This window comes from Sminthopsis crassicaudata, chromosome 4 (assembly GCF_048593235.1).
Source record: "Sminthopsis crassicaudata isolate SCR6 chromosome 4, ASM4859323v1, whole genome shotgun sequence".
Classification (NCBI taxonomy): Eukaryota; Metazoa; Chordata; class Mammalia; order Dasyuromorphia; family Dasyuridae; genus Sminthopsis; species Sminthopsis crassicaudata.
Window position 1 is genome coordinate 473605423 of NC_133620.1, and position 12085 is coordinate 473617507.

Sequence of the window (12085 nt, forward strand, 5' to 3'; positions counted from 1 at the left end):
CATATAACAACATCATCTGAAAATAATCATAGGGAACCACTTGCTTTCACAGAATACCAACTCTGACTGGAACAGAATTTCCCAGAGAGCCCCCTATCCCTCCGCCACTGCTACAGCTCATAATAACTGACTTAAACCATACATATTATTATTATTATTATTATTATTATTATTATTATTATTCTTTCCAGAGAAGTCACAAAAGAGTTGAATCACAAACATGCGCTATACTCAGCTCTCTGATCAGTGAATCAGCTTATGCTCATCCCTAGCTGAGATACAGCTCTCAGGATGAACGGGAAGAAGGGATGGAAAGAGAAAAGTGAAAAAAGAAAAGGGTGGAGAGGATCTGAGAAAGGGTCTGGTCACAGAAGAGGAGGGGGTAATTTAGGAGGGCCAGTGAGAGGCAGCCATCATGATTCCTCTCAGAAGGCCTGAGTTCAGATTCTGGCTCTGGCATTTCGTACCTGGGTGACCTTTGGCAATGGACTCTATGGACTTCTGCTTTTTCTTCCAGCTCTCATTTCTGATTCTAACTAAGATTAATTGTAGAGAGAGGATCAGGTCTGAGAAGGGTCTGAACCTGAGCTAAGGCCATGAGCCATTCCTTGAAGGAAACTCTGGGCATTCAGCCCACCGAGGTAAGGGGCGCCATTGATCCAAGCATCCCCACGTCCTGTAGGGTCTCCCTTAGAAGGTACTCTACACTCCCCCCTTCTCCTAGGGTGTCTACAAGAATCTCTCTTGCCTTCCTCCCACCACAACAAAAAAAAAAAAAGGAAGAAGCTCCCAGTCCCTATCCTTCCCTCTGGGGTTTAGAAGATGCTCTGAAGGTCCCATGTCGGAATAAAGCCCGCCCCTTGCAGGGCGACCGCTGCCCCTCTCCTTTCCGGGGCCCTCTTACCTCCTCCGGGGTACTTGGGCAGCAGAAGAAAGCAGCTGACCCACGGGGATGAAAGCTGTCAAGGCGGTCCTCCGGGGGCTACTGGCCATGCCGGGACTGAGCAGGCCCTGCCTTCCCAGCATGGGGAAAGAAGCCCCAGATTGACGCTGTCTCAACTAAGTTACAATGAACACGACAAGTGATGGAAATCACATAGGGTGAAGTCACCAGGATCCACAATCCCCGAGATTGCCTTTAGGGGGCAACGGTAACGACCTCTCAGATAACCGGAGGAAAGTGGCCACTGACCAGTGACATCTTCACTGGCGTGTGGATGTGCCTTTTTCCCACTGAAAGGTGCTCCTTCGCTGCCACCGGGTCCCAGGGAAGCCAAGGCCTTGTGGTCCCGGAAGTCTGGGGATCCTTAAATCAAGGATATTTGGCTAAAGGGGGATGGCCGCTAGATGAGTATAGCGGGGAACCTGCAGAGCAGAGACCAAGACCCCAGGCATTTCCTGGTCCTCCTGCTCCAGAACCTTGGCATTCAAAGGAAAACACAGGAACTCTGGGCCCCTGGAACATTCCAACTGAGCTGAACCATGAGGGAGGGGAGGAAAGCCCAGGAGAAGGAAGCTCAGACGGACCCGGGGCTGGGTTTCGGGGAGAAAGAGCCTGGACAACAGGGGGATTCGCCTCTGAAATTTCAGCAAAGAAAAGTCAGCAGCTTTTGACGATACGCCGCTCTAAGAAGTAGATGAATGTCGGGATACAGACTGGGCAAAGTCACCCACTTCCCAATGGACGGCCGACCTCCAGGTGCCAACTGTGCCTTGGGAGAGAATGTGCTCCGAGAGGGGCCGAGGAGCCCGTGCCTTTTAAGGGGGCAGACATTTGGAGCAGTCGCCCGGGCCCGATCCAGCCCCAGAACATGGCAGGACTCCAGCAGAAGCAGGAGGAAGTATGGAGGTGGGTTTTTCCAGTTAGAAGACAAGCCGGCTCTCTCCGGCTCTCTCTTGGCCTTTTCAGTCAGATTAGTAATGACAGTTTAATAATGGAAATATAACTGGACTTCCTCTCTTCATCGTGGGCCCCTCTGGTGGACCCAGGTAGTGACAGACCGGATTCAGGCCTAGGGGAACCTTGCCATCCCATCCCTCGAGCCCGAAAGTTTCAGCTTGGGCTCATGAATGAGGTCAGTCAGCCTGCTGAAAAGCACTCGCTTATTAAGCATCTCCTTGTGCTCATTGCTAAGGACACAGAGAAAAGTCCATGGGAAACAGGGTGATAAAGGGATATAGGACTTGACTGGGAATCAGAAGACTCAATTATTTGAGTGATCTTGAATTTCCTGGGCTCAGTTTACCCTTCTGGCCACTGGGCTCTGAAGGCATTCTACCAACAACTGCCTACGTACAAGTATTAACTGGGGAGGAAAAGGGGCAAATCCCTAGGAAAGGCCTCAAGCAAGCCAGCAAAGCCAGGATTTGTCTCCCCACCCCCCACCCCCACCGTTCTCCCAACTGAACAATGAGAAATCACAAAAACTTGGTGCCGCAAAAGGAATTCGCATGATCAAAAATACGTGACTCGTTCTGTGGTCGCCTCCCGGAGAGAAAATAAATATTGTGATGATCTTCAGCTCTCCAGACTTGTCAGTTCATTCGCTGTGGATTTAGGTAGGTCCCTGAAAGTAGTCTAGTGCACGCTTTATGGGATGATCCCACAGGGCCTTTCTCTCACATGCTCCAGATAGCACCATCCCTGCTATAAAGTTAAAATAATTGTAGTCTAGAGACAGAGCTAGCTGGTCCGGTGGTTTTAGCCATCTAGAAAAATCTTGGGGACAGTTAGATAGTACAGTGGATAGAGCACCAGCCCTGAAGTCAGGAGGACCTGAGTTCAAATCTGACTTCAAGTACTTTCTAGCTGTGTGGCCCTGAGCAAGTCACTTAACCCCAAGTGCTTCAGGAAAAAAAGCAAAAAGAAAACATTTGGAGGAGGAAACTTCTTCCAATGCAATTTTAGGCTTTGAAAGTTGCCAAGTGTAGTGATTAGAGAACCAGCCCTGAAGTCAGGAGGACCTCACTTCAAATCTGGCCTGAAACACTTCTAGTTGTGTGGCCCTGGGCTCAGTAATAATAATAATAATAATAATAATAATAATAATAATAATAATAACAAAATAAAGAAAGTTGCCTAGATCACTTGCTGGATCCAGTCCTAGCTTTCTCTCTGCCATTGATACCATACTATTTCTCAACAATGTTGACAACAGTAATAATAATAACATAGCATCTTCTGTGAGGATTATTTTTATCTCAACACTGCTGAAAATACACGAATTAAATGATGATGATGATGGTGATAAAAGAGTGAAAAAACAATAAGAGATTTCACCCAATAGTCAGACTTCAAACTACATGAAATGGGAAGCTTGCAGAATACTAAGATCTTATCAGTGGAGGTAAAAGGGGACAGGTGCTATGCTCAATCTGACCTCTCATGGAAGAGGTCCTACAGAGGCTTTGAAGAGCCAGCTGAGTCTCATGCTCTTATTCGCCTGCTAACGGCAGCGGTTTTGTGCAATGATTGGTACTAGTCCCTTTGCAAACATTATCTCAGTGGAACTCCCTGCCAACACCATGAGGTAGATATTCACGGTATCATCCGTCCCATTTGACCAATGCAAAAAGACTTGGACACTTGATGTAACTTGCCCAGGGTCACCCAGCTGATCAATGTCAGATGCCTGATTTGAACACAGCTCTTTCTGACTCCCAATCCCATGCTCTATCCATTATATCACACCCCTTCTTAGGGTTGGAAGAGTCATCCTACATTTCAAAAGTCCATGGGCAACAGGGTGATAAAGGGACATAGGACTTGACTGGGAATCAGAAGACTCAATTATTTGAGTGATCTTGAATTTCCTGGGCTCAGTTTACCCTTCTGTAGAATAAGAAGGTTGGACTAGGTGACTTTTAAGATGTCTTCCAGCTTGAGATCAATGTTTAATAATGCTATGATCTCCCAGTGTAGACCACTAATACCTACGGCCAGATACAGTAGATGATCTGCCATCGTCGCTTTTGTCCAAAAATCCAAATAATCCAACCCTATACCTTTGACCATGTAGGAGATGGATCCCTTTAACTGTGGCTGGCCTAATCCTCAAATAACAGAAGGAAGTCCAGCCCTTGGTGGGGCCTGACCTCAAAGTCCTTCAAGCTCATTAGGATTAGCCTAAGTTTGTGCCATAGGGACAGAGTCCTTAGGAAGCCAAGGTCAAGTCCATCTCTGAGGAGACACCAGATAAAAGCTTCCATGAGTGTAATCATCACTTGAATAGCTCTCTGTAATGACATATGACTACATGGGTTCATCCAAGGGATGTAAAAGAAGAGGTTTTCTTAGATAGTTCATGTTTTCTCATTTTCCCTTTATGCCTGTGTCAACAAAACTCTGAGAGACAAACATCTGGTCCACTCAGTCAGACAACAAGCATTTATTAAACACTTACTATATACCAAGTACTGTAAAGCATTTATTAGACACTTACTATATACCAAGTACTGTATTAAATGTTTTCCATGCAAATAAAGGGAAAAACAAGGTTTTACTCCCCAAATGCTCACAATCTAATGGAAGAAAATCATATGAATAATTCCATACATATAACATTGATAGAGATAAAAGCAGTTTCAAAGAAGAAAACACCAATCGTTGAGTGGAGTGAGAAAGAGTTCCTGTAAAAAGGGGAATTTGATCTGTCAGAGAAGAAATGAGAAGAGAGAACATTACAGTCAGGGACATAGACAGGGAAAATGTGCAAAGATAGGAAATAGTTGTTTGAAATCAGAGAAGCTACAGTGTAGAATATGTAAATAAGGTTAAAGATTAAGAAAATAGTGAAGGTGGGAAGGGGTTGGGTTGTGAAAGGCATTAAATGCCAAGCAAGATCTTATATTTGATCTTGGAGGTAATAGGGAGCCATTGAATATAAAGTGACATTATCACTTTGGCAAGCAAGTGGAGAATGGACTGGATCAGGAGAAACCTGAGTCAGGTCTCTAATTAGAAAGCAAATTCAAGGGTTCAAGTGTGAGTTGATCAAGACCTCCAGGATGTCAGAAGCTGTGTGAGTGGAGAGAAGGGGACAGACAGAAGAGGTGTTGGAAGGGGAACATGACAAGATTTGGCATTGGAAAAACTAAGTCATGGGAAGGAAAAAGGAGTGGTTAGCTACAAGTTGAGGTGACATGGAAGATGGGAAGAGACAACCTATTAAGGCTGAGTTTGTTATGAAGAGGGGAAGTTTGGGGAGAAAGAGACCAAGTTCAGTTTTGATCATGCTGAGTTTGAAGCGACCAGAGGCCATCCAGTTCTGGATGTCAAGGAGACAGTTGCTGACACAGAAAAAGCAGACGCTGTCAGGAGTAAACCCTATAGCATCAGTGACCTATAGTATCAGGAAGGATGGAGACTGAACAATCAATTTGGATCTGTTTTTAGGCAAAGTCAAGGGAGGCTTACAGAATCATAGACTCGGAGCTGGAAGAAGCCCATTGAGGAGGAAACTGAGGCCAAGAAAGAAGAAATGACCTACTACGGCAATGACATAGTGTAGGAAGGGATCGATCTCTGGAGCCATCTCGTCCAACCTCCTGATTTCACAGACAGCAAAACCTAAAGCCAAGATCACACAGGTAATAAGCAACAGAGGCAAGATTTGAACCCTCATTCTCTGACCCCAGAGCCAGCATTCTTTCTCCTGCATTACAATGGATGAGAGATGCTTCAGGTTATTAAATGCCTGCACATCATAAATAATAGAAACAAGGACTTCAGAGAAACATACAAAGATTTAGATTAACTGGAACACTATGAAATTAATACAAACAAGAGAACATTATACCGAATAAATATGAAAATGAAAATGAGAAAGATTACGGAAATAAGGCTGAGTGAGGAATAATCAGAAAAAATCAATAATAGTTATGGGAGACAGAGAATGAAAGAGGCTTACTTCTCCTGCTAGGGTGGAGATGAATCAAGCAATCGACAAGCATTTATTAAGCTCTTACTACATGCCAGGTACCCAAAGACAGAAAAAAAAGTTCCTGTCCCCATGAAACTTTCATTCAACAGGAGAGATAATGTGAGAATATGACCATTTATCTATTGTATACAAAATTAGCTCCATATAAATGCTAATTATTCCGGTAGCTTTGTGAATATAGGTCCCAGTAGCAGTAGGGGGCAGGAAAACCTGGTGTTTGATCTGAAACAGGAGTTCCAAGATGCAGAATGAGGAGGAAAAACATTTCAAGCTTGAGGAACCAAAGAAGTTAGAGAATATTAGCTAGATAACTAGCCCAAAGTAGATATATATATATATAGATACACATTAGTACTTCATGTATATAATGTATATAAATGTATATAATAATATAATATATATAATAAATATAATGCTTTATAGATTATATAACATTATTGTGTTATATATGTCCTATATAATTGTTACATTATATATGTATTATATATTATATATACATATGTGTGTGCATGTATATGTGTATATATATATATGTAGATGCATAAATACATGGTTAGATTGTTGCTGCATCTGATGCTTTTATTAACTGTTTTTCTTTGGTACGTTTATGAAATGGGGAAAAGAAAGGTTTTATTTCCATCAGGGACTATAATATAAAAACCAAAAAGTATGTGTCAAACTTTTTTAATGATCTGCACCCCAGATAAGAGACTGCTTCTTCCTCCTTCCCATTGCTATCCTCAGCTCATAGAATATATGTAGAATAAAGCCTTTTTACTTAAAAATGCTTTTTGAAGTGCTGAGAGGGACCCCAGAGATCATCAAATCTAACCCTCTTTTTTTTTTTTTTTTTTTTTTTAAATAAAGGAGGAACTACCCTTCTATTTGTGTCCCTAGGACTTGGTCCATTGTCTTTTTCCATTCCATCTCCTTTTCATTGCCCCTATTCTATGGGAAAAACAAAGTAGAGCACAAAGGACATACAAAATACACAAAAAGCACCATACACCACCTAGGAGAGGAGGGAGAGCTATTTCAGCACCACAGCCCTGCAGAACAGCACCCGGAGCTTAGAACTGCCCCCTGCTGGCCCAACTGCTGCCTGACAGGAGAATCATGGCATTTGGCTGATGTCTCTGGTTTAGGATTGGCTGGGAACCATGCTTATGAATCCTAAAGCCATCCAGAGCCAGAGCTCTTCCTTTTTCTGTGCAGACAACAAGTTGATGTTCTGATTTCCACCAGGGGGCAGGGCAGGATAAGGGAAAATGGTGGTATCTAGGAACTAGCCCAGAACCCAAACTGGGGAGAGTGAAACAGCCCTTCAGAGTTTGGGCTGGGATTTTGCTATGAGAAAATGAAATAAGAATGAAATGTAAAAATAATTTTTACAAAATGTAAAAGTAAAAACAAAGAAAGAAGAAAGCTAAGTTTCCAGAGGAGAACGTGAGTCACCTAAGAACCAAAGTTGATAATGCTAGGAAAGCCAGCTGAGCCAAGAGGGGGTGAAACAGGCGTGGAGCCCAAGGACCTTGTGAAGAGCTCTGAATGACAGAATTTGTATTAAATATTAGCATGATAGGGAGTCCCAGAAGCCTCTTGAGATGGGGAATGACATGGTCAGAACTGTACTTTAAAAGATTGGTTTGATAGCTGATTAGTCCAGGTGACAAATGCTGAAGCAAGGCTTTTCTTAGAGTGATTGAAGGGGGGAAGCAACACAGGGCAATAGAGAATGCATAAAAGGGGCTTCATAAACTTGAAAATGTATCACATCACTGTCAGCTATTTCTCCTGAGAAGCAGGACTGTCCACTGGTACTATCAGGTTTGGATTCAGAATGGTAGCTGGGCTTAAAATCCACTTCTGGGATAGCTATTTAATTTGTCACCAGGCCGTTCAGGATTAGAGCTAAATCCTATCACTTCACCTCTTGGCCTCAGTTTCCCCATATTTAAAAAGGAGGTAATCACCTCTAGTAACCACCTTTCAGGATTATTGTGAATCTTAAATAAGATAAGGCAAGTAAAGCATCTGGAGGACTTTAAGCTCCATATAAATACTAATTATTATTCCATTCAAGGTATCACAAGTCCTTGGCCAGCCTGGGGATGACTTAGGCCTGTAGGGCAGGGAAAGAAATAAAATCTGGATGATCAAAGATAAGTGAGGACTGAAGCCTTCAAAAACTGTCCTCCCATCTTCAAGATCCTACTTCCTCCTCCCTCTCCTACTGCCTTTAGCTAAAACTTCCCAAAGATGTTCCCAGCCAACACTGCGAGAGTAAAAAGTCCTGCTCTCTTGGTTAAAACAAAGGTTGACTTGGGGGGCAGCTAGGTGGCACAGTGGATAGAGCACCAGCCCTGAATTCAGGAGGACCTGAGTTCAAATCTAGTCTCAGACACTTAGCACTTCCTAGCTGTGTGACCCTGGGCAAGTCACTTAACCCCAGCCTCAGGGAAAAAAAAAAAAAAAAAAAAAAGGTTGACTTGGCTTCCTGTCTGAATTAGTGAAATTCTCCAATCTTAGGACACTTTCAAGAAGGAAGGTGGCTCTTATTGCTCCTCAGAAGGAGGATTCTATACATTACTCTCTACTCCAGATAAACTGGCCCGTTCGTTGTTCTCAGTATGTGACTTGCCATGTCCCGCCTCCAGATCTTGGTATATGCTGTCCCTTATGGCTGAAATGCACAACCTCCTCACCCCCGGCTTCCTCTTTGACTTCCATCTGTGGGTTGCCCTATTCTGCTCCCACTTCTCTTGCCACCCATCTGATAGTCATGGAAGATGACCCTCAGCCCAACCAACAAAATAATGAGACGCTGAAGGACACCGCCGATGGCTGGCCTTCCATGCCATCCAGACCACCATGGCAGCCAGCTCCAACCACGCTAATGTCATGTTGCATCAAAGCAGAGAGCATGGCAGGGCTCTTCTTTCAGACAGATCTTGGGCACTCAGGGACCTCAAGAACGAACACTTTGTATACTCTCCCTTCCTCTGCCTAGTCTGGGTCAAGGCAGTTGAAGTTAAAGATTAACTCCATTTTAGACAGCCACTCAATCACAAGATAAACTTGTGGCTTTCTGGGTCAAGCTTAAGGGAATGGTCTACACTAGCACATACTAATCAAGTCAGCCACATGTCCATTTGATGGTCAGCAGCTCCCTGAGCAGCAGGAAGCAGGAAGCAGTAGGGCTACTGAAGATATTTGGGATCCACAAAGAAGCCATTGTGCCCTACTCCAGGGACTGATTTTATTTATTTTAATTTTCTCTGCATGGGTTCTCTACCATGCATTCCCCTAATAGAATACAAGCTCCTTGAAAACAGGCACTTTTTCAGTTTTGTCTTTGACTCTCCAAAGCCTGGTAAACAGTCAGCATTTAGTAATTGCTTGTTGAATGAATGACAAGAAAAGTAATTCAGAACAATGTTCCAAAGATTAGGATCCCAGCAGTAGCACTCAATTTTAAAGTTTTTATTTAATAACAGGAGTCATATATATTGAAACTTTTTTAAAAAATCAATTTCTGTAACTACACCCAGAGAAGGAACACTGGGAAGTGAATGTAAATTGTTAGTACTACTGTTTATCTACCCAGATTACTTACACCTTCGGAATCTAATACTTAACGTGCAACAAAAAAATGGGATTTACACACATATATTGTATCTAGGTTATACTGTAACATGTAAAATGTATGGGATTGCCTGTCATCAGGGGGAGGGAGTGGAGGGAGGGGGGGATAATTTGGAAAAATGAATACAAGGGATAATATTATTTTTAAAAAATTACTCATGCATATATACTGTGGGAAAAAATTCTAAATAAAAATAAATAAATAGATAGATAGATAGATAGATAGATAGATAAACAAACAAACTAAGGAGACTGGATGTAAATCAAAAAAAAAAAAAAAATTCAATTCCTGGGGCAGCTAGGTGGCACAGTGGATAGAGCACTAGCCTTGAATTCAGGAGGACCCGAGTTCAAATGTGGTCTCAGACACTTCACACTTCCTAGCTGTGTGACCCTGGGCAAGTCACTTAACCCCAGCCTCAGGGGGGAAAAAAAATCAATTTCTGATTCATCCTGTTGGTTGCTTCCTTCCCATGTGAAGATGACCCTGAGTTCTCAGAGACCATGACTGGTGGACCCCATGCTCTAGAATATCCCAGCAGCTTGAGAGGTTTGGAGGATGAGCCTGGTGGGGGGCAATCATATTGTCCAGGGACCAATTGAGATTGACCCAGAGAAGGAAACTTTAGCTAGAAGAGCTCTCCAGGAGGTTTGCCAAATCTCAGGGTAAGATGTAAGCTCCCTGAGGGCAGGGTGTATTTCACTAATCCCCAGAATAATGCCTGACCCTGAGTGGTACTTACTAAGTGCTTATTGCCTGATAGAGATAGAGAGCATTTATTATGCACTTTTCTCTGCCGGTCACTGTACTCTATATGTATAATTATAAGCATCTCCAGGGCAAAGGACCCACTAGGGGGGAAGGGGGCTGGTGAGATGAAGAAGGAGACCAGAAAGGGAATCAGTTGAGTAGGGATCTGAGCACCTTTGGGACACCTGAAATGGTGGGTCTGGCCAGAGAGTCACTAGCAAGAGAGGCTTTGCATTTGAATGGGGCGTCCACAGGTAAACATTATCACACACAAGATAAATTCAGAGCAGAAGCCTGGTGTCCTTTTGGCCGGCCTGGGGCCGAGGGAAAACAAAACAGTCAAAAGAAGGCAGTTCCCTTGAGGCAAAGTGGACTCCATTCTATCACTAACTTACTGTGTGACTTTGAAGAAGTAACCTCACTTCTCTGAGCTGTGCTCTAAGGCCAGAGGAGGGGGGAGGAAGAGGGCATGAATCAGACAACCTCCAGGTTTCCTTCTAGCTCTTAGAACCCTACAACTCTACAGGGACCATGTGGGTGTTGGATGCAGATTTCTCTCTCAATGTAAGCTGTCCAGAATTGCTTTGCTGCACATTTCAGGAAAGATTCAGCAACTTATGGGAAATGAAAAGACATGTTTGGTTTTATATTCAACACAAATCCTGAGTACCTGGGCTGAATTTGAACCCTTGGAACTGGGAACTTGACTAAATTAGTGAGGCTGACTGTGTATTAAATCGCAGAGCATTTAACTTGCTAACTCTTTGCAAGAGAAACGCCAGCTGTGAACAGCCCAAATGATCATTTGGCAATGTCAGGTTTCTACTGACTGAAAAGCCTCAGCCATGCAATGGAGAGACATCAGAGTCACAGACCCAGAATTACTTACCTTGGCTGCTGCATGGAACCTTGGTTGTTTAGATGGGTGGATGGACAGATGATAGATAGATAAATAGATGAGATAGGAAGGAAGGAAGGAAGGAAGGAAGGAAGGAAGGAAGGAAGGAAGGAAGGAAGGAAGGAAGGAAGGAAGGAAGGAAGGAAGGAAGGAAGGAAGGAAGGAAGGAAGGAAGGAAGGAAGGAAGGAAGGAAGAGAAGGAAGGAAAAGGAGGGAAAGAAGGGAGGAGGGAAGGAAGAAAAAGGAGGGAAGGAAGGAAAAGGAAGGAAGGAAGGAAGGATGGAAGGAAGGAAGGAAGGAAAGGAGGGAGGAAGGAAGGAAGGAAGGAAAGGGAGGGAGGGAGGGAAAAAGAAAGAAAAAAGAAGGAAGGAAGAGAAGGATGGAAGGAAAGAAGGAAAGGAGGGAAAGAAGGGAGGAGGGAAGGAAGGAAAAGGAAGGAAGGAAGGAAGGATGGAAGGAAGGAAGGAAGGAAGGAAGGAAGGAAGGAAGGAAGGAAGGAAGGAAGGAAGGAAGGAAGGAAGGAAGGAAGGAAGGAAGGAAAGGAGGGAGGAAGGAAGGAAGGAAAGGGAGGGAGGGAGGGAAAAAGAAAGAAAAAAGAAGGAAGGAAGAGAAGGATGGAAGGAAAGAAGGAAAGGAGGGAAAGAAGGGAGGAGGGAAGGAAGGAAAAGGAGGGAAGGAAGGAAAAGGAGGGAAGGAAGGAAGGAAGAAAGGAAGGAAGGAAGGAAGGAAGGAAGGAAGGAAGAGAAGGAAGGAAGGTAGGAAGGAAGGAAGGAAGGAAGGAAGGAAGAGAAGGAAGGAAAAGGAGGGAAAGAAGGGAGGAGGGAAGGAAGAAAAAGGGAAGGAAGGAAA

The 12085-nt window shown here is 43.7% G+C and overlaps 1 protein-coding gene across 3 annotated transcripts in view; it reads right to left on the bottom strand.

Annotated features, from left to right (window-relative positions):
* The window catches only part of LOC141540406 (uncharacterized), a 49334-nt gene extending 47913 nt beyond the window's left edge, over positions 1 to 1421 (bottom strand). For all 3 annotated transcript variants that reach the window (XM_074264419.1, XM_074264418.1, XM_074264420.1), the window contains exon 1: positions 905 to 1421. In XM_074264419.1, coding sequence (XP_074120520.1) covers positions 905 to 1026 — 122 coding nt within the window. In that variant the 5' untranslated portion in view covers positions 1027 to 1421. The remainder of the gene's footprint in view (positions 1 to 904) is intronic.
* Positions 1422 to 12085: the final 10664 nt, after the last annotated feature.